General features: G+C 35.6%; 1 protein-coding gene across 5 annotated transcripts in view; it reads right to left on the bottom strand.

The window, feature by feature from the left end:
- Positions 1–4,305: 4,305 nt before the first annotated feature.
- Positions 4,306–22,813, bottom strand: part of LOC125231268 (glycerol kinase) — a 55,990-nt gene continuing 37,482 nt past the window's right edge. For 3 of the 5 annotated variants that reach the window (XM_048136680.1, XM_048136691.1, XM_048136669.1), the window contains exons 8-13: positions 22,452–22,644; positions 13,862–14,039; positions 13,067–13,147; positions 12,312–12,436; positions 11,371–11,508; positions 8,404–11,139 (exon numbers count right to left, since the gene is read on the bottom strand). In XM_048136680.1, coding sequence (XP_047992637.1) covers positions 10,511–11,139; positions 11,371–11,508; positions 12,312–12,436; positions 13,067–13,147; positions 13,862–14,039; positions 22,452–22,644 — 1,344 coding nt within the window. In that variant the 3' untranslated portion in view covers positions 8,404–10,510. Of the gene's footprint in view, positions 7,344–8,403; positions 11,140–11,370; positions 11,509–12,311; positions 12,437–13,066; positions 13,148–13,861; positions 14,040–22,451; positions 22,645–22,813 lie in introns of those variants that run through there. The other 2 variants (XM_048136700.1, XM_048136711.1) reach the window with 2 other exon arrangements.

Raw genomic sequence — 22,813 nt, 5'->3', positions numbered from 1 at the left:
CTCGAATCTTTGTCACTTATTATTGTTTTATTACAATGATTATTAAATCTTATTTATCATTTAGTTATTTAACTCATCTTCAATGACTTCCTGAATGATTATGCCACAAGCTAACGACATCGAAGTGGACACGGTCGAAGCGACAAATTCATTGCCGAGGTCGCTCCGAGCTCGGAGGTCGTAAGGCTATTATCCAAATATTAAGTTGTACATAGCCTCTCGTATGTCACGGAATATTATGCTCATTGTATGGAAAAAGTGAACAGCGCCCCCGAAAGGTAACACTTGAACCAAAAATTACATTAAATTAGTTATCATCGGCAACACTGTTAGTGCGTTTTCACATTATCCGATCCCATATCGGAAATAGGAAGGATTTCAAAGGAAAAAAATAAAGATGGCGGCGTAGATGTATGGGATATCGGTCCGACATCCGATATCGAATCGGATAATGTGAAAACGAACTTAGCTGTACATTTATAATTCTTATTACAAGGGCATAAAGTCCACCGATGGCTAGTTAAGGGTGTTGCTGTTTGTACATTATCTCATACAATCATTTGATATTTTTTAACATAACATGATAATAATAATTATAGTGGCGTTGGGATGTGACGACCCCATCGCCCGTTGGTTTTACCAGTGCAATCAGTCAACGCAGGGCAGCTTGTGGCGAGCTGTTGGGGAACAGCGACCCCACGTACCCGAGTGCTCCTGGGGAGTTCTGTTACCCGTAAGGCGGGTGGGTGGGACAGGACTCTCTACCTCTGGCTTGCCTTGGCTGGCCGTCCAGAGTGGGGTCGTTAGGGCTACATGCCCCAGGGGTGGAAGTGAAAATTTGCATAAGACGCGAGTTGGTACAGTGGCTTAACAGCCACTGGGCAGAAAGCGGTGTACACCTCTCGACACCCTTGAGTTCTCACACCGGTGTTGCCCTTGAGCCATCTTGGATGTCGCTTTTTGTGGGGGCCCATCTTGTGGGGACGAGTCACCGTCTGCCGGAAATAAAATTGGATACCGTTTTATTAGGCAGGCGTCCGGTTTTTTATCCATAGCCCAGTATTTAGTCCATCACTTTCATCAAAATAGACCAGTTCATTTTAGATTCCATTAACTCTCAAATAGTCCTTACACCCTGGCGGGTGTTGCCTCTGCGTGTGTCCCATGATACGGGCAAGGGCAACATCCGCTCGGTGTACCCCTTACATTTCATTAAAATGTCGAAAGGGCCTCTACGCGTTGGCTTCGGCCCCGCGCACGCCTCCCAAAGGTCCGGAACACCATTGTTCCGTGATGGGAAAGACATACAAATTATATTAGCATTAATCAATAGCGTGCTGCGTTTATAATATAATATTTAGAAAGCAAGGCCAACACAAGGTGTGCAACACTGCACTTTTCGGGGTTTTTGACCTTTATATACTTGCCTGTTTAAGTGTTTAGTACCTGGGCGACCGAGCTTCGCTCGGTGTTCTATTTTATTATACTTCTTGTGTTTTTTACATGACAGACTTACCACTTCCAAACAAATTTGTATGAAAAAATCAACAGTAAATCACTTAAATAAACAAATAATTGATACACTATAGTTGTATAGGTACTTTATTTTACTTTAAACATAATTATCTGACAGTTTACACAATCAACATAACGCATAATAGCACTTCTGTTTGAAGTATTGAGTTTTAATATAAATAATACTGAGATAACGGAAGAAGCTTAAAATTCGTAATAATAATTAAAACACTTAATGAATACGTAAGTTTTATCACCCGAGAATCATAAGACATAGAGTATATTGAATAGTATCAGGGGCGGCTCACTCCGCGATCCTTTCACCGCGCTACAAGTACATGCCGGTGGCCGCGAGTTCGCGGCCCATTCAGTGGCGACGACTTTCGCGCGGCGCAATAGAATTCAATGTCGTCTGCACGCGTGCGGTCCGTTTGTTAATGTAGGTAATAATTTAGAATGGCGGCGTTTTGTGAACTTCAAAGGAGTGAGCCTTCTGTACTTGTACTATTATATATTCTGTGATAGTATGGTATAGAGTTATCAGTCAAGATTTTCGAATGAAGCGCCATCTATTATGAAGTTACGACAACTTTTCATGTGACTTTCCATGCCTAAAGGATTTAAGAACATAAAGTATAAAGCATGTGGACCTCCTAGTGAGTATTATATTCTTTGATGTGGACCCTCTTAAACGTGGAACGCCACATATTTATGGCAAGATTTCTAAATGGGTCCTTCATCTACCAGTCACATTAATTAATAAATATTTGAACGCTAACTTATTTGCCAATAAAACAGGACATAATAGTACATTGTGCAACAAGGGGAGGAAGTTGAATATTACTAACGAGAGTTAGTTAAATCGCGACGGCTTGCCGAAGCGATTTAAAGACTCGAGTTAGTAATATTCATACTCCCTTGAAAGTCTTGAGTTACACACAATGTTTTTCATCACACTCGCAATCTAAAAAATATTTAAATAGATGTAAAAAAGTTAAATACGGTACAAAAAATTTCATTATTCCCTTGGGAGAACGATTTTTCTATAACTCACGCTCCGCCTGCGTACAATAACACATTTAAAGTGCGAGTGTGATGAAAACAAAATTTACAATTTAATACATGTAATTGGCCATAGAATGCCGTTCGCTAGTTTGCGGGTGGTACAGCGACATCTAGCGAAAATTTTGGACATCAAAAAATACTTATACATTTTACGATAACAATCATTACCCAGTTTGCGGGGGTAACAGTGACATCTAGCGAACAATTTGCACTACGGCATAAAATTGTTTTTCACGCCCTCTATCGTTAATTTTCCTAAACATATACAAAGTACATCGGATTTACTATTTCCTTTGACTGAAAACACCGTGTCATAAGATTCATAAGTTAGTCAATGTTTGTTGTTTCGTATCCTTGATCTGTGTCGCCATCTAGTTTTATCATAAATAGTACTTACATCGAGCGAAAGAATTCTGTCTTAACAACTCAACTACTCCACACGAGATGGCGCGCGTTTTGCCACGAAAGCTCAAATAGAGATGGCGGTATGTGCCTATTATTTCCGGATAATTCTAGAATGTAATAGCACATCTGTTTGAAGTATTGAGTTTTAAAATAGTACTGAAATAATACAAGAAGCTTAAAATTCGTAATAATAATTAAAACACTTAATGAATACGTAACTGTTTTCACCCGCGAATCATAAAATTCATAAGTTAGTCAATGTTTGTTATTTTGTATCCTTGACCTGTGTCGCCATCTAGTTTTCTCATAAATAGTACTTACATCGACCGAAAGAATTCTGTCTTAACAATACAACTACTCCACACGAGATGGAGCGCGTTACACCACAAAAGCTCAAATAGTGAATTTTTCTATTCGTGTTAAGTATTCTTTTCATTAATATAAAAAGACTTGAAAATATTATAACACCTCGCCCGCGAATTATAAGTTACCTAATGTTTGTTGTTTCGTATGCGACGCCTTGATCTGTGTCGCCATCTAGTCTTTATAATAAATAGTACTTACATCGACCGAAATAATTCTGTCTTAACAATACATCTACTGCACACGAGATGGCGCGCGAAGAAAAACGCATGAAAACTCGAAAATTCGCGTTTTCCGAGACCTAAGGATAAGTTAGATCGATTTTTCACCTCCGAAAACCCCCACATAACAAATTTCAGCGAAATCGTTAGAGCGGTTTCCGAGATCGTCGGTATGTATAAATAAATAAATAAATAAATAAATAAATAAATATATAAAGAATTGCTCGTTTAAAAGTATAAGATGTTGATTGTCTCGATAAAACAATCATTATATGTTACGTAAATACGTAGGTAAGTAATTATTGCTAAAATACCAAGTGTAACATCCGGTTCAGGATTTTTTTTATTGTGCTAGCACTAGACTCGTTTCCGTTCATGTTTTTTTACTTGACAATTACATTTTTTCAATATGTAAATAAGGAACTTGACTGTTCTTAAAATAAAATATCCAATTTCTATTTAATAAGTCAGGTAGAAACATATAAAGTAACTGAATTGACCGTGACGTCACTCAATTCGATTTCATATTAATTCCATATTAGCAAGTCGTTCCAATTCGTTTTACAGTTTTTAAAAAGAAGCTGATTTGACTAGGAGGCAAGTAGCCTATTGTTACTTACCTACTTGCCAATATATCGTTGCAATAAGTCCACATTTATTTCAAGTGAACGAAAACTAGCCCTACCTAAAAATAACAAGGTACCGACTTTAAGAATCAATAAAAAAAGCATAACCCAACAAATCATTTAATTCACCATAAATAAACAACAAATTGTTTAACAATAAAATTTCATTCAAAATACAACTGGCAACCTATCAGTTAAGTACAGCACAATTAATTCAGAATAAAAATGTCTTTTTTAATATTCACTAATTATTACATAATTACAAATAATTATTACAAATTGAAAATACACGCCCGATTTACTGTAGGTACATTATATTCATAAAAGTCATACAAATTGCACTATAATATAATTACTCAAAAAGCCCATAATATACAAAAGGATAAAAAAAAAACTAAAAACATGCTCTCAAACAATGCTAAAGGAATGATTTAATTAGTAAAAATCACAACGATATCAAATGAATCAAAAGCCTGGCCTATCTATAATATTTATGATACGGAAAATTTGCAAGAACTCTATTGTGCTGCCAAAACCCCTAAATAACACAATTACGCAAATAATAAATGCTAGGGGTATTTCTTTGTGCAAAACGAGACTAAGCTGTTTTATAACCATCGACGCAAAAACGGCGGGGTGTTATAAGTTTGACGTGGCTGTCTGTTTGTGTGTGTGTCTGTTTTTGTGTGTGTCTGTCTGTGGCATCGTAGCTCCCGGACAGATGAACCGATTAAGATTTAGTTTTTTTTAAAGCTGAATTAGTCGGGAATTAGTGTTCTTAGCCATGTTTCATGAAAATCGGTCCACTATGTCGGGTTTTTTTTCAATTTTTTTATGGTTACTTAGTTTCTTTTTGCAGCACGCAGCATAGCAGCGATTTTGACAGCCCTCGGTGTTTTTTTTTTCAACTTTTCACAGTCAACTTATTTCTTACGACTCTATATTAAGTTTGATCGCTGTGTATGTCTTTGGTATAATTGGTATAACTCTTAAACGAGACATGTTCTTTAGCTTATATTTTGACTAATTCACATTACCTACCTAGTTCTAACTGACAAAATTGACAGAAACATGTTTTTTATAGTTACATTATATCGCAGGTTAAAAAAGAAACACAAATAGGTATTTTATCTCATAAGAGCTTATAAATAGACATTACTGCAACCTAAACTCTATTTGAATCGGCTATAAGGTCCAAAGACCTGATTTCGCCTATATTTAAATCATGGTAAATTGGAACAGAGTTGCATTTGTTCTAGTATGAATAATTTTAGAATAAAAAATATTAACTACCTACCATTTCCTATCTTATAAGGTTCTACTTAAGTTGTACGTGGTTTTACCATAATCACGATGTAAGGAAAACAGCCATGTACGTCAATTCTGAAAAACTATAAATGTATGACAAAATAATTGGTTAGCTTCGAGAAATGATCATGACTAGCACAAAATCATACACAAAGGTAAGAACATGATTTTGCTTTGAGCTGCACAAATATTTCTACCTACCCTATTTTAGATTCCCATCTTTTTACAACATTTATTCTTATTTCTACACTTAATAATTGTAATACGCTTAAACTAAAATAAATTAATAAAAAAAAATTACAAAAGCTAAAAATTGCTCTAAAATGCCATATAAATGTCAACGGAAGTTGGAATGAGAATTAATTTAATTAAAGTTTATTTCATAAAAAAATGCTCATAATAAATATTAATAATTAACGATTCATGAATTGAAAACAAAACATAGGGATGTGTTCCTATTAATACGAGTAACCATAAAATGTCTATTCGAGAAAACAATAATGGGTGAACCAACTTTTTCTAGTGGCTTGTTGCCATGCCATAGTTACGGTCTCCTGGGTCACCGCTGCTTTTGTGACTAGTCTAGATACCTACCACATATCTTTATGGCATTTATAAAGTATCCATATTGACCAATTATAAGCTATTTAGATAACCAAAACATATATTTATGGCAGTCATAATCATAAGCTATTTCTGTAAGGAGTTATCTCTTTAGCATCTTACAAGATTGTAGTACCAATAACATGAATCTAAAAATATTAAAACCTGTTTTTCCTGACGGCACATTTAACTAAAATAAAGTTGATCCACCCTTTGCTTCCTAGCTTTAGCTAAAAATTAAAGTTGTTTATTATCAATCAGTTTATAAAAATCCAAATTATTTTATTTAATTGCTGCCATTTTTTCTGATTAATTTCAATTGTAGCAGGTATGTCATCAAGTATTTGACATTATTACCAAAATTCATAGTATGTGTCATTTTAGACATTGGACCACGGGTGTATTTTGGGTATAGGTATAAAAAATGATTACAACATAAACTATTGAAAAATACAAATAGCAATACAAAATACACAGACGATCCGATGTCTAAATATGTAAGTATTATCATCAATAAATAGTCAGTAAAATGTTGCTATACGTATGTCAGAACTCTGTTAGTTTTAAATATAAATAATGCTATGTAATTTTGATCATAGGTTACCTTCAATACCCGCATAATTATTACAATAGGTAATATTGACAGAATAGTGTCAAGGTGTCACAATTAAAGTTGAGGCGAGTGGAAATTGAATGACGTACTTATCACTAAACGTGACATATTCTTATTGTTACAGCCCTGAGTAACGCCTTAACTGTACTTGCGAGGTTTTAAACAAAATTTGCGACTATTTTATGATCGAACTTGACAAGTGACACTTTTTTTATAACGTGTATTAAGTATATGGGTACTACTTCTGATATGAAATCTATGTCTGAGCGCGCTTTTGCTCCTGTAGGTATACAATTGTTTTTAAGAATATCTAATGACAATGTACTAAATAACAATAAAATATGAGCAATTAATTAAAATCATCAATAGAGAATATAACCCAGAATATATTTGACATGTCCGATTTTCAATCATTAGAATTGTAATAAACCTTACTAAAATAATTAAAAAGCTGTACAAAAAGAATTTCCGTGCGGATATGACACTTATTTCCTATAAATTATGATTTATGATCTACATTAACTTATCACCTATTCTTGAGGGCATTGGAAACGACTAGCATGGTGAAACTGCCAATGAGGAATAGCGTCGCTGGGATCGACGCGAGCAGTTTGTATCGTTCGTCTGCGGAAAAACAACGATCAAATAAAAGGCACATGGGTTAGGTGACACAAGGGGGCATTCCAGAAAAAAAAATACGGGTTTAATAAGACAGTTTCTTCCTCTAAGACGCTTTTCAATTAGACCTATTTTTTTTAAATATAATTAAAACATTATTTTTCAAAGCAGGCATTTTTGTGGAATGCCCCGTAATGTTGCACAAATAAATAATTAAATATCTATATGTTTTATTGGAATTGTATGAGAACATACGTTAAAATATAGTTGAGTAGTTACTGTATGTATTGAAAATAATGTTAATTAATATGTATATACGGTGTGTCAAGCATTTTCTGTGTCACATGCCACAATTACGTCTCCTGGGTTACTTTTCAAAATAGTTTTTGTGATTAAATGTATTTTCTTTGCAATGTGATATCAACAATGTACATTAGGTAGTAAAATACGTCGAACAATATTTATACCTTACCAAACTGTGTTTTACTGTTGTCTCCTGGGTGACGGGACAGAATATCAATCAGAAAATAGTTGATACACTTAAACACTAGCGTGATATAAATAAGCAAGGTATAAGTGAAGTGCCAATGAAATGTGGTGCTAGTTAGAAAGAAAAGAAACTTATCTGCTGTTTATGAAGAAAAAAAGTTGCAAAACACCTTGACGTCAAAACTTGGCAGAGACCATATCGTCGCTATTTTCCTTACATTCTGGTCTGTATCCTTTACTCGTTCAAATAGTTTTTATTAAACACAATGACACTTGTGGTATATACTAACTGTTATTTTTTCACAACATAGACGAGTAGTAATGTTAACATAACTATCATTTTGCTATTTGGGTTACATATCACTGTGAGTTTAATAAAAAATAATCTCTTATGAAAGAGGAAGTGTTAAGTTAATTGTGTAAGTTTTCTCTCAAAGCTTCAAATAAAAAAAAATGAATGTCGTGAGTATCATTGATTAATCGAATAAAATACTGTTTAATTTACTATTGCGCATTACTGTGTAATAAAATAACACATTATTAATAAAAAATGAAGGCATAGAAAAATTAAAAACGTTTTTAGATAAATAATACTTTATTCAATATTCAAGTTAATAGCAGTCTTATTGGTATGTTAGTAAGAACATTGAAGGATAATAAAATAATACAATCGTAACGAAACTAGAAGCAAACTTCAAATGCAACATCGTGCAAGACAATACTTTGGTTCACCTACTCTTTACATCGATTAGTAATTTAGATAACAATGGTTCATACGTTAGCCTAAACTGAGATCATTCGTCTATTTTGCCTCATCTTACAAAAATCACATATTTTTTTAAGTACCTACGTAATACATTAAAATTTAATTCATTCCATTTCAGAATACATAAAATTTATTTAGCGATTTATTAAAAATACTGTTTGTGGTTAATTTTTTTTTTAATTTCTTTAATCTCAATTCGAAAATAAAAATAAATAATAACATGTCGTGAAATACATTTTGACTGCTTCTAGTTTACTTAAGTTTCACTAGCATAAACAACAACTTTTGACAACAAAAACTGTCAAAACAAAGTAACAACTATAATACAGTAAAGTAAAAAAATAATGTCTTTTCAAAAACAGTGTTACATATTTTTCACATAACATTTTTTAGTTTTTTTTTTTACATTATGCATTTTAATATAAAATGCTTTATTTATAATTTACTAGCCAAAACACTTATACTATTTTTATGGCCTGAAAGAGATGAAAAAAAAAGTGAATCAGAAATAAGAATATTAAATTGTTTTACAAGTAACCAACCACTTCTCGTGATCAAGCGAAAAATAATTGTAAAAATGCAAAATAAAAATTAAATCAAGAGAAAAGGTGTCTGTCAGTTACATTTTGTGGTTTATGGTTTTTTTAATAGTGCAAGTGTTGGAATGTGTATAGAGATGGAATAAATAATACATAATATTATTTTTTATACATGTGGTTGGCATGGAAATTGAGGCAAATATTTGTGTGAATTTATATGTAAACTGTTTATTATTTATATATAAAAATAAAATATGTATATTATTATGTTAATTAAGACTAACTTACAGTTATGAATAGATTAATTAATATAATTTTATTTTTTGTGATTATTGTATTTTATGATTTCTTGTAGGAATACAAAATACCTTTAAAACTAGTATTTTTAGTTTCGAGAACTACCTTACAAAGTAGGTAAAAGAGAATCTAATAAAGTATTTTTTAAGATTTATTCCATAGACTAATTAATGGGTTTGAATAAAATCCACTTTTTTTATGTAAGAGGTCAAAATGTTTATCGTAATGAAAGTTTTGCATCTTTACAATTATTTTTAAATCTAGAGCCAAGGACCCGACACCAAATGCTTGTTTCATTAATTCTTGCTGCTGTGTTGTTTTATAGATAATTAATTAATGACATCCGCAAAACTAGTAAAAATGTATAAGTTTAAACCATCACCAATATCACCATTGCTAATAATATGTATTTTAAATCTACATTCGCGTCGAACTTTTTAAAATACTGTTTTGCAATTCGAACTAAACCCGGTTGGTTTAGAGCAATCATTACTACTCAATTGAGCTGGTTCAATTATAAATTATAGACTTGTCTCCTGTGTTACCGGACAAGTAATGTATGAATAGAAAGCGGTGTTGCTCACTATAACCAAAAGGAAGACATAAAACGCAGTGCTAACTTTTTATAGCTAATAATGTAGTATTACAATTTTAGTACGATATTTTATTTATATAGTGCGCAGGTCCGGCCCGATATGTCTATCATTATAAAGAACTAGGGGCTACATGTATACGTTTTAAGAGAGCAAAATGCTATTCTACTTTTAAACACACAAGACACGTTCCTCTACTGTATTCGATTCACATGCGAGTTTATAGGCCATAATAAAATTATTATCTTGTTTTAGTTTGTGAGAGCTTCCAACGGTAAAGGAACTACATATCACATATCTTTCTCATTATGAGCAATACAATACATCAACGAAGGATGTCTCAACGTTTACCAACGTTTGTACTACGTAGGGATGGAACAAATTTGCGTAGAATTTCGTAATTTGTAAATATTAAATAGAAGAGATAATTGGAAAAATATATGCCTCTAGTAGACACTATTCTTAAGCCTATTCCTGCCATTCTCTAAGTTAGGTGAGAGAAGTGTTAGAAAGCTTGTTACAGATAGTTCTAAACAGCGCCGGTAGCTTCTCCAAATGCATGTGCTTCCGCAAGTTGACCGCGCTGCCCGTTAACAAAGCAGGTACGGAGTCTAGCGGGCCCAGCTCGACCGGCGCGGCGGACATTCTCCTAGGCTCCACGACGATGGGGTTATGATCCCCATCGAATATAATCTCCGGATCGTTTTCGATCATCTCTTCTATACTCTCCCAGTTCGTGGCCTTTTGCAACTTTTTTTCTGTTCTACAGCACTGACACAGACCGTAATCGCACTCTTTTTTAGCCATGAAATAGTCCGCGTCGTCTAAAATACTGCGTTCTTTCCTAGACTTCTGAGGGAAGATCGAGAATTTTCTGGCTTGGTATTTAAGTAATTCTTCTACGGTGCTACACTCCTCGTCTATTTCGAAGTCTGTGTCAGCGGTTTCGAAGAGAGAGTTTTTCCTACTGCCGTTGGAGAGAGTGTCTATGCTGTTAAGGCGGGTCATGCTAAAGTTGCGTAAGTTCTGACCTGTCATGGTGATGGACTTTTTGACGGAGGCCCAGCCGAGGGAACGCTGCACGGCCATCTTCCATTTGGTGTAGCGCGCGTCACGATCTGGAATAAAGAGAAAGATTTAAATGCTGAATTCACTTTCTTCTAGTAAAAAGATGTGCTACAACTTAGCTCCAAAAGTAACCCAGGAGACATACCACGAATGAACAGTAAGACCCCCCACATCTAGCGTCTCGCGAGCGTAGCGTCGGGTCAACTGTATGGAAAAAGACGCCGCTTTGCCATACAGTAGGCTACGCTCGCAAGACGCTAGATGTGGGGGGGAGCACGTACCATCATCGGTGGTGGTGGGGAGGAAGGTGTCGATGGGCGTGGCGGTGGCCCTCCACGCCTCCACGGACCACACGCCCACCGCATTCCCGGCCGCCACAGCCGCGCCGAGGGCCGACATGTCCCAAGATTGTGCGCGCACTGTACATAAAACAAATCACATTGAAAGTATATTAAAAGTTAAAACCAACGTAATAGGGTTCCTTTTTTCTTTTTACGTGAGAATAAATTCGACATGATTAAGTACTTATTTCATTCGGTGTTTTATTTCCAAATTTTCTTTATCTCTTTTCACTCTTTTGTATTTTTACTACTACACAGGTCCATACATAAAAATTTCAAGTCATTCGTCAGTAATTAATATCCATAACGATTAATTTCGGTACTAAAAACATTTTCCCGTCATTATTACTCTAAAAAATTGTAGTTAAGCAATGGTGAAACAAAAAATCCCCGAACAATTATGTAAACAATACAGTATGTTGACTAATTAAATAAATAAATATTATAGGACATTCTTACACAGATTGACTGAGTCCCACGGTAAGCTCAAGAAGGCTTGTGTTGTGGGTACTCAGACAACGATATAATATATAGTATACAAATACTTATATACATAGAAAACATCCATGACTCAGGAACAAATACCTGTGCTCATCACACAAATAAATGCCCTTACCGGGATTCGAACCCGGCACCGCGGCTTAGCAGGCAGGGTCACTACCCGCTAGGCCAGACCGGTCGTTAAATAAAATAAAAATATAAAAATAAATATTATAGGACATAAAAATATAAAAATAAATATTATAGGACATTCTTACACAGATTGACTGAATCCCACGGTAAGCTCAAGAAGGCTTGTGTTGTGGGTACTCAGACAACGATATTGACTATTTGGCAGTTTTATTTGTATTATTTTGGAAATGATTAATTGTAATACTTACACACAGGTATCCCGATGAGATCGGCTTGCAACTGCATCAGCAAGTCGTTGCGGGTCATGTGTCCGTCAACATGCAGTTTGGACAGCGGCATGCCGCAGTCCTTGTTCATGGCTTCTAATATGTCCCTGTAGTATATTATTAATACTAAAATTTCATGTTCTTTAATTAATTTTTCTACGCTTGGGCTAAGTTTTTACTTGGTAACACAGGTGAAAAGAGTGTAAACGCCCAAAGGCTTAACCTAAGAGTATCTATTAAATTAGTAAAAAATAACCAAGAAATTAAAAAAAAACCCTAAGACCCCGCCATAGCTACCGACTAACTCAGCTTTCAGACAAAAAAAAAACTAAATCTAAATCGGTTCATACGTTCGGGAGCTACGATGCCACAGACAGACACACACACAGACAGACAGACAGACAGACAGACACGTCAAACTTATAACACCCCGTCGTTTTTGCGTCGGGGGTTAAAAAAGCCTTTGTATCAAATCCGTTGGTAACCCAGGAGACAAAAAGTATATAGAAGGTAATAGCCAGTATAGACCAAAGCCTTTGTATCAAATCCGTTGGTAACCCAGGAGACAAAAAGTATATAGAAGGTAATAGCCAGTATAGACCAAAGCCTTTGTATCAAATCCGTTGGTAACCCAGGAGACAAAAAGTATATAGAAGGTAATAGCCAGTATAGACCAATTTTATTTATATCTACGTAAGTATTTATTCCATAAATACAGAGATAGTTTTATCACTTACCTAGTTTGGAAACAAACTGCTTCCAACGCTGCTCTTATGATGTGCTGTTTTGTGGTGAATGCTGTCAGCCCGCAAATAATCCTAAAACAACAATTTATCATTCAGAATTACATAATTATTATTCTATGTATACTAGCTTTTGCCCGCGGCTTCACTCACGTTAAATTCCAAAATTGCTGAATGTTCCATACAAACTTCCACCACTTCCATAAAATTAGAAAGAGACAAAAAGTAGCCTAAGTCACTCTGCATCCCTTCAACTATCTCCACTTAAAAATCACGTCAATTCGTCGCTCCGTTTTGGCGTGAATGACAGACAAACAAACAGACACACGCTTTCCCATTTATAATATTGGTATGGATATATTTATAATTAATTATTATGTTATGCTGGTAACGGCAATTCAACCAGTGTTACGACGCCGAACGATATACATAGAGTACTGAGGATTTGAATAAGATGGATTTTGGAGCGTATATCCTAGTAAATATTCAATTCGAACCCCGGCTCGCACCAATGAGTTTCTCGGAATTTATGTGCGAAATGTCATTTGATATTTGCCAGTCGCTTTTCGGTGAAGGAAAACATCGTGAGTAAAACCGGATTAATTCCAATAAGGTCTAGTTTACCCTTCGGGTTGGAAGGTCAGATGGCAGTCGCTTTCGTAAAAGTGCCTACGCCTAATCTTGGGATTAGTTGTCAAAGCGGACCCTAGGCTCCCATGAGCCGTGGCAAATGTCGGGATAACGCAAGGAGGATGATGATGATGATGATCCTAGTAAATATTCGCTTACCCCCTAGCATCCTTTCTCCAGTATGGCGCGTATAGCCCGCTGAAGGCAGGGACGAAATAAACGTCTCCCGTGGAAAAGACTTGGCCGGCGATCTGCTCGGTGTCCTTTACCACGTCTTTTATTAGTTTCAGGTTGTCCCGGAGGAACTTCATGGCACCGCCTGCTACTGCAATCGAACCTGCAAGATGAAACGTTGAATAAACTTTGACATATACTCAATACCAGTATTACAAAAAATCAGATGTGTTTTTGATCAGTACTTAAAATTCATGGCACGAAGATATGGTTTTACAAAACATAGGATGCTACTTTTTTGCACTACTACGCAAAATATTACCTACTTTATTTGTTTATGTCGAAACTTTAATAGTTATTTGTTATACAAGGGGGCAAAGTTGTATTTTAACGCCGAGTGTGGAATTTAAAAACGAGCAAGTGAAAGGATTCTATAGTTGAACCACGAGCGAAGCGAGTGGTTCGAGAATAGAATCCTGAACTTGCGAGTTTTTTAACACACGAGAAGTAAAATACATTTGCACCCGAGTGTAACACAAAACTTTTCCCCTCACTATAGCGAGGAAACTATAACGCAAAAAATGCGTTTATCACTGCTTCCAGTAGTTCCACAGGTGGTAAATCATCTCTATTACTAGATTCACCTACTTTTATCAATTTTAAAGCAGTTAATTTGACTTTATTCAAGGTCAAATTACTTTACCCACTAGTGGATAAAATGCGTTTTTACCCGTTGGTATTAAAGGACAAAACACGTGTTTCCGAGCTAGTGTGGGGAAAAGGTCCTTTATGTAATTGGCAAGTCTTATCGATTTACTCGTGAAGCTTAAATTTATAAGAAGCGTCCGTAGCTTATGGACGGCTGCAACTTCCGGGGTTTGTCATTGCCGACCCTAAGGGTGCCTTTCCACCAGAGACGTGCTACGCTATGTTGCTATGGATGCGTCTGATATCATCGATCATCATACCTTCTTCTGTATGGTTTTGGGGTACGTTTTTTTCTTAGACTTTATCGGTCTATACGAAGTTATATAGGTCTTTGTTACATGTATTAAATTGTAAATTTTGTTAATGTTATCTTTCTTCACGAATAAGTTAGCGCAAAGACCTATATAACTTCGTATAGACCGATAGTCTAAGAAAAAAACGTACCCCAAAACCATACAGAAAAAGGTACGGTGAGCTAGATGGCGATACACCTTTGGGGTACGCTCGGCTAGATGGCGCTAATATTAATATTTGACATTTTAAAACATATCAAGCTAAGAATGTCAACCCTGGCTGTCAAACGATAAGCAGCTGATTTTGCTAGGTCCCTTTGAAATAATTATTTTTTAAGCATATTTTAAGTATTAATTAGTATTTAAAGCGTGAAATTAGTATATTTAACATTAAGTTTTGTATAAATATAAGTAGTGAAGTGCTTTAGTGACGTTTACAAGTGTCTTTGATGTCTCAGGTTTGTAGCCGTTATAGGTTATAAATTTGAAATATCTGTTCGCCTTTGTACACTTTCTGAGTCTTATTATCACTAGTTAGTACCGATTGTGTTTCTTTTTCAGTGTTAATCATTGTACAAGGCTAGAACAAGTGTAGGCATAGTGAAACGTCACTATTTCATGTAAGTCACCGCTGAGCTTGAGTAGGCAATTCCTTGCTTTGTTTTGTTTTTAATTCTTTTAAAAACCCATTTACAATGCAAACACGCAGAGCAGCTGCCGCCGCTGCAGCAGCGGCTCTCCAGCAGGAGCCTGAGAAGTGTGATAAGCTCCAACTTACCTTGCTGGAATTAAAACAATCCAAGGAGTTTAGTGCTCAATTGCTCAGTGAAAGAGAAGACAGTGAGAAGGAGCTATTATTGATAATTGATAAAAACGATAAGTTAAAAAAGGAACTGTGTACACTAGAGAGTGATTTTAATAATGTAAACTCGGAGCGGGCCCGGCTTCAGGAGACGGTTGACAGGTTTATGGAGTGTAATGCTGCATATGAACAGGCCCTGAAAGACATCGACTCATTGGAGAGAGCACTGCACGACGCCCACGAACACATCTACGAGCTACGGGAGGCCCAAAACCAAGCAGCTGCGGCACACACTCAGACCTTGTTCGAGGAACTGGTCCGGCCTGCATCTCAGTTGGTTACCGCAGCAATTGAAAACCCTTCAGTAACTACAGACTTAACCAATGATGCCACTACACCAAGGTTAGTAAATTGCAGCGGAAACAAACTAAAGAAGTATATAAAATTAAATAAACTGATCAAAAAAAATCAAAAGATGTCAAAAATTAATAAATTGTTTTTTAAAAAATTGAGATTTTGTAAAGTTAATATAAGTTTAGTAGATAAGTTAGATTTGTATACAGCTCAGTTAGAACACAGTAGATTACAGTATGAAACTGACACACAGGCATTAAAGTTAAAAATTCAAAGCCTAGAGGATTCAATAAAATCTTTAGATGTGATAAATGAGAGTTCAAAAAAAGTTATTAGTGAATATTCTTTAGCCATGGATGATTTAATATCCCAGATTAAGCATAATTCAGAGCGGTTTGAGTCGTTGACAAATGCCCAGGCATGTGCATGTAAGCAAGTGACTGGAGATTTGTCGACCAGTGCGCTTGACCCAAGCCTGTGTGACAGTTTACCGCAGGGGCAAATGAATGATAATGGCCCCTTCCACACTTCACAACAAAGCACACCTAAACCTAATGTTGTTATGTACTGTGATGAGATTGGGAGCAATATGAGCTCATTTTTAAATTTTTACTTAAAGGGACTTAGTACAATCAATAACTGTCTGCCTCATAGCAGCTTTGAAAATATCATTAAACAAATTTTAAACGACAGTAATATCAATAGTAAGACAACACTGCTTATCTTTATGGGGAATAGGGGTAATGTAAACAAAAATAATTTAGTAAAATATTATGAACAATTAAACTCATTGGCAGTGCATGAAATTATTTTCTTTACATTCCCCTATTGTAACCAGATGTCAGAGGCAGAAAAAAAAGAAAATAACACTAGACATAAGTTGAATGTAGCTTTATATAATCTTTGTACATATAGTAGTAAGGTTAGCATAATTGACACTAACAAATTTGTTAGTAAATACCATATACCTATGGTGTTTTTGACTAAAGGTAAATGTTACCTTTCAAATTATTATAAAAGACAAATAGCTTTATCGCTATCCTATTTATTTGACATTTCTGCCAAGAATTTGGCAGACAACTCTGCTCCTATTGAGCAGCAAAGTATGAACTTGGAATTGGTTCCAGTCATAACCAATGATTTAAACTAGCTTCTAAGACAAAAGATTCTGTCTCTGGCAATTTAATTTTAAGTAACTATAAGAATCAATACTGTGAGCAAGGAAAGTATATCCACCTGGTGCATCAAAATATTCAATGTATTAGAGGAAAAGATTTACAAATTGAACTATTCATGAACGAATTTTATGTAGACATTTTATGTATTACTGAACACTGGTTAAAAAACAATGAATTAATGCCTCAATTTAATAATCACCAGGTGGCAAGTTCGTTCACCAGACATAGTTCCATACATGGTGGGTCGTTAATTATAATAAATAGCCAGTTAAAATTTAAGGAACGTAAGGATATTGTTTCCATGTCTGTTGAACGGACTATAGAACTAAGTGCTGTAGAATTGGAGCAATTTATTGTTGTCTGTGTGTATAGGCCGCCATTAAGTAATTTTGAAACTTTTGAAAAAATTATGGAATCTGTGCTACTTAAAATATCATCTTCTAGTAAAAAAATACTTATATGCGGCGACTTTAATGTAAATATCTTGGAAAATTCAACAATAAGTATCAGATTGTTGAATCTTTTCAAATCATGTAATCTCAATCATATTTTTATGGAGCCTACTAGAGTGACTGCCACTAGTGCCACCTGTATAGATAATATTTTCACTGATATTTTTCCTACTACTAAAGATGTAATTAGCAACTTAGAATCAGACCATTTAGGCCAATTGATAGTATTTGAGACATTAAGGAAAAATACTTTGAGAAAACAAATAACTTTTGTACCAGTAACCTCCGACCGCGTGGAACGAATGAAGCAAAGTTTGGTTCAGGCGCTACCCTCCCTGTCTTCCGATATGAGTCCTAATAGTATGTATAATTCATTCTTTCACACTTTTCTGCAACATTATAATGCAATATTTACTTCAAAATCGGTCGTAGTTAGTGGTGCATCAGTTTTTAGTGAGTCGGCTACTGCAGAGTTACATCAACGAAGACGTGCATCGTATGCCTTGTATGAAGAACGGCGGTTTAATACGAGTGATGAATTTAAAGAACATGTTAAGCAATATTCGAAGAAGTTCAAGATAGATTGTCATATCGCTAAGCGAAATTATCTTAGTAATAAAATAAAAAATAGCTCTGACATTATTAAAGCAACGTGGAAAGTAATTAATGTGGAAACTGGTCGCTCGAAACACGCAGTAAAAGATATTAAACTGAATATTGATAACAAAATTATAGATTCCAATTTTGAAGTAGCAACAGAGTTCGAAAAATTTTTCACCGAGATACCAGCATTCACAACTAAGGATTTAAATTCATCACCCTTATCTGCCGTCACATTATTAGAGGAAAACGTTCCTGAGTGTTGTAGAGACCTTTATTTTGAACATGTTTGTACCTCAGATATAGTAAAGGCATTTAAATCAATTAATGTCAAAAAAACTAGTGACCTCTGGGGGGTCTCCGTCCATGCCGTAAAATCCTTAGTTGAGGTTGTAGCGCCTGACTTAGCAGTTATATTCAACAACAGTGTTGACTGCGGCGAGTTTCCTGATCTAATGAAACATAGCAAAATAACTCCTTTATTTAAATCCGGCAGCCACTCTGACCCCACTAACTTTAGACCAATATCTGTGCTGCCAACTTTCAGTAAAATATTTGAAAAATTAGTTCTTTCTCAATTAGTTCGACATTTTAACGTTAATAATTTAATGCATAATAAGCAATTTGGCTTCACACGGGGTCGCTCGACAACTGATGCTGGTGTTGAGCTAATTAAGCATATTTTCGATGCCTGGGAGGAGTCACAAGATGCTTTAGGTATCTTTTGTGATTTATCTAAGGCCTTCGACTGTGTTTGTCATGAAACATTGATCAGGAAACTACATTATTATGGAGTCAGATGATCAGCACTAGATTTACTCAAGTCCTACTTAAATGGTAGAATACAAAGGGTAGATGTCAATGGACAGAGATCAACTGGGTCATTGGTCTCTATGGGTGTACCACAGGGATCAATATTGGGGCCTTTCCTGTTCCTTATCTACATAAATGACTTGCCATTCCTTGTAAAGACCCACCATGATATAGTATTGTTTGCAGACGACACCTCACTTATTTTCAAACTCAAACGACAGCAACAAGCTCACAGTGATGTAAACAATGCTATCTCTAAAGTAGTGAACTGGTTCAATGCTAATAATTTATTATTAAATGAAAAAAAGACTAAATGTATTAAGTTTGTCACTAATAGTAACGTAAGGAATGAGCAAACAAGTGTCGTTGTGAAGGATGAGGAATTAGAACTGGTAGATAGTACAGTTTTTCTTGGTATAACTTTAGATTCTAAACTTCAGTGGGGTCCCCATATTGTTAACCTCTCGAATAGACTTAGTTCTGCAGCTTTTGCAGTGAGCAAGATCCGTCAGTTAACAGACGTGAAAACAGCTCGATTAGTTTATTTTAGTTACTTTCACAGCATTATGTCATATGGTATTTTACTTTGGGGCAGTGCTTCAGAGATAAATACCATATTTATTCTGCAGAAGAGGGCTATTCGAGCAATATATAAAATGAACCATAGAGACTCACTTAGAGATAAATTTAAGGACATTAATATAATGACAGTGCATTGTCAATATATTTATGAGAATATTATGTATGTACATAAAAACATTTGTAATTTTAAGAAAAACTGTGATGTACATAATATAAATACTAGAAATAAACATAAACTCGCGGTGCCCTTCACACGGCTCTGTAAAATTAAAAAATCATTCATGGGTAATTGTGTTCGATTTTATAATAAACTTCCGAATCATATTACTGACTTGTCAATTAATAAATTTAAGAATCATGTAAAGCGTGTACTCATTTCCAAAGCTTATTATACAACACAAGACTACATGAATGATAAAACAACGTGGGATTAATTGTTATTCGAAATGGTTTCTTATTTTTACGTTTATTATTATTATTATTGTTGATGAAATTAATATTGTATTTTTTTGGACATTGGATTTTTCCTAGAAATATTCTAGACATGTATTTTTATATATACATATACCTAATTATATACTTTTTGTTTAACGATTATTTTTATATGAAATTGTATATTATAGACTCAATATTATTATGAACAATAATTTACAACAATAAATTGCTCTGATAATTAGGTTAGATTAAGATCATAATATATATGTAATGAACTATTCATAAGAGCTTGTAACTAGGCCTACATGAATAAAGATATTTTGAATTGAATTGAATTGAATATGAGCCAAATTGTCAAAAGTGAGGTTCAAAAGTTTTAAGCCTGTGTAGAGAGATGGCAGTCTATGCACTGTGATTACACATTTTACTTTGACAGTAACTCTCTTTAATACTCGATCCTCTTTGGTTAGCGTTCAAATACTTATTTAATGTCACTGGTTGATGAATGACCTTTAAAGTGTACTTTCGATAAAATGTCCCTCTTAGGATATTTGAAACTCCCAGTGTTGATATATTAACACTTTCGCTACCAAGAACCCGACTGTCGGGCACACCGCTCGTAGAAGCGTAGCCGATTACATGGGGAAACCCGTATGTAGCGAAAATGTCGTAGCGCCGCGTAGAGCCCGGTTTCGAAAGTGTTAATATATTACAACGTTCTACAAAAGGAGAACGTCATATCCAAAAATTCACCATAATATTAGTAATGGGGGATTTCAATATGGACCTAAAAATGTATGATCTATGTTGAAACATCGTTAGCTACGTTAGCTAGTTTGCCGAAGGTACAGTGCCATCTAGCGACGAATTGAACAATCTATCTGCCTAATACGTCATCATATCGTAACTTCCTAATGTTTAATAGAACATTACGATACAAGTGCGTAAAAAAGGAAGTTCGAAACGAGTGGCGATAAATTAAAACACGACCGAAGGGAGTGTTTTAAATCGACACGAGTTACGAATTTCCTTTTCGCACGTGTATCGTACGACGTTTTTCAGTACAGATGGCACGCCGAAGTTTCGACCTGGCATATAATGAATCACTTCTCGCACTAGTGCGTAAAAAATCCACCATCTGCACTGAAAAGTTCATTTTCAATTTAAAAAAATCCACCATCTGTACTGTATTTCAGTACAGATGGCGTTTTTTTTACGCACTAGTGCGAGAAGTGGTTCATTATATACCAGGTCGAAACTTGACGTATGACGCAGCGAAGTATGACGTTGCAGGTGCGGCTAGGACGATTGATAGATAATGGAATTTCATACAAACCTTGCAGGCCAAGGCCGGCAAAGTCTTCTTTTTTAATTTCCAAACACAGATAATTGTGACATAACATCCAGGTATTTAGCCAATTAAAAAAAAAACTATAAGGGGCTTTATAGACGTGCCGACTGCAACTGGTACGGGCCCTAGACAATATTTGATTTTGGGTGCGTTTTCATACAAAAAAATTTTTTTTCGTTTTTTTTTAATTTTTTGTTTTTTTATAGGCGTATACGGGGCATTAAAGGGGAACGAAAATTCGATTATTTTTGCGCTACGACGCACCGTTTAGGAGATACAGCCATCCAAAGTTACTATTTTCAGTAGACTTTATTTATTTCATACCATGTTTGAGAAAAGCACTATACATACCTCGGCGGGAAATGGGGTTGCCGGCCGAAGACATATAGACGGCCGAGCGAAGCGAGGCCGGATAGGTCTGAGGCGTTTGTCCCGGCCTCTGTAGTAATGTACTATTAAAATTGCCCGATAACATGGCTATTTATCTTGACTTGAAAAATGATCTCGCCTATTAATGTCAGATAAATCATGGCATCCGATTTGAAGGAAATACTAACGGATTACTAAACGGTTTTAGATGAATCCATGAAGAATTTTCGTTATCTAGTTTCCGCTAGGAACAACGACATCTAGCGTCTGATTCAAACGAGTAACTTTAAAATTAAATGGCCGTCGGCTAATCCTTAATTTTCGTAGACGAAGGATTTTTATTATGTCAACTAGTTTTGACATAGTCAAATTTTGACGCAACAAAGATTCGTATTTAACTGACATATCATCGGGTAACATCGGTCACGTCGCGATCGTGCCTACTAACGAAAGATACCGAAGTCATTATATTACCCGACCAAATTGCATCCGTCGCCAAGTGATAGCCGAGTGGCTCAACATTCCCATGTGGTGACTGTACATGTCATTTTTGGTCTCGTTTTCGAAGCTCGAGGGGTATTCTTTGTCATGCTATTTGTATGGTCCGCACCCAAAGACTTGATCATGTAAGTGGTTACCTTCTAGCGCATAAACCGGCGGCGCGTGCGGGCCGAGCCTGTAGGCCACGGTGGTGAGCAGGCCGTGCGCGGACTGCACGCGGCGGGCGCCCGTGTTGTAGAGCAGGAAGCAGCCGCTCCGGTACGTGTTCTTGGCCTGTCCGGCGGACAAGCAGTTCTGACCGACCAGAGCGCTTTGCTGATTCCCCAGAATCTGGTTAACAAAAAATTCAATGAAAAAGAGTGGTGTTGTTCGCATTTACCTTAAAAAGTGTCTTTATCTGGCTCACACATAAAATAGAATTTTGTTTTGTTATATTTAGACCGATAGGAATGCGATTTAGTATCGAACAGTATTTTGACGGGTCGATATCGAACTAGTG

This window comes from Leguminivora glycinivorella, chromosome 1 (genome assembly GCF_023078275.1).
Source record: "Leguminivora glycinivorella isolate SPB_JAAS2020 chromosome 1, LegGlyc_1.1, whole genome shotgun sequence".
NCBI lineage: Eukaryota > Metazoa > Arthropoda > Insecta > Lepidoptera > Tortricidae > Leguminivora > Leguminivora glycinivorella.
Note: the sequence above shows the minus strand (reverse complement) of the source record. Positions and strands in the feature narration are given on the sequence as shown.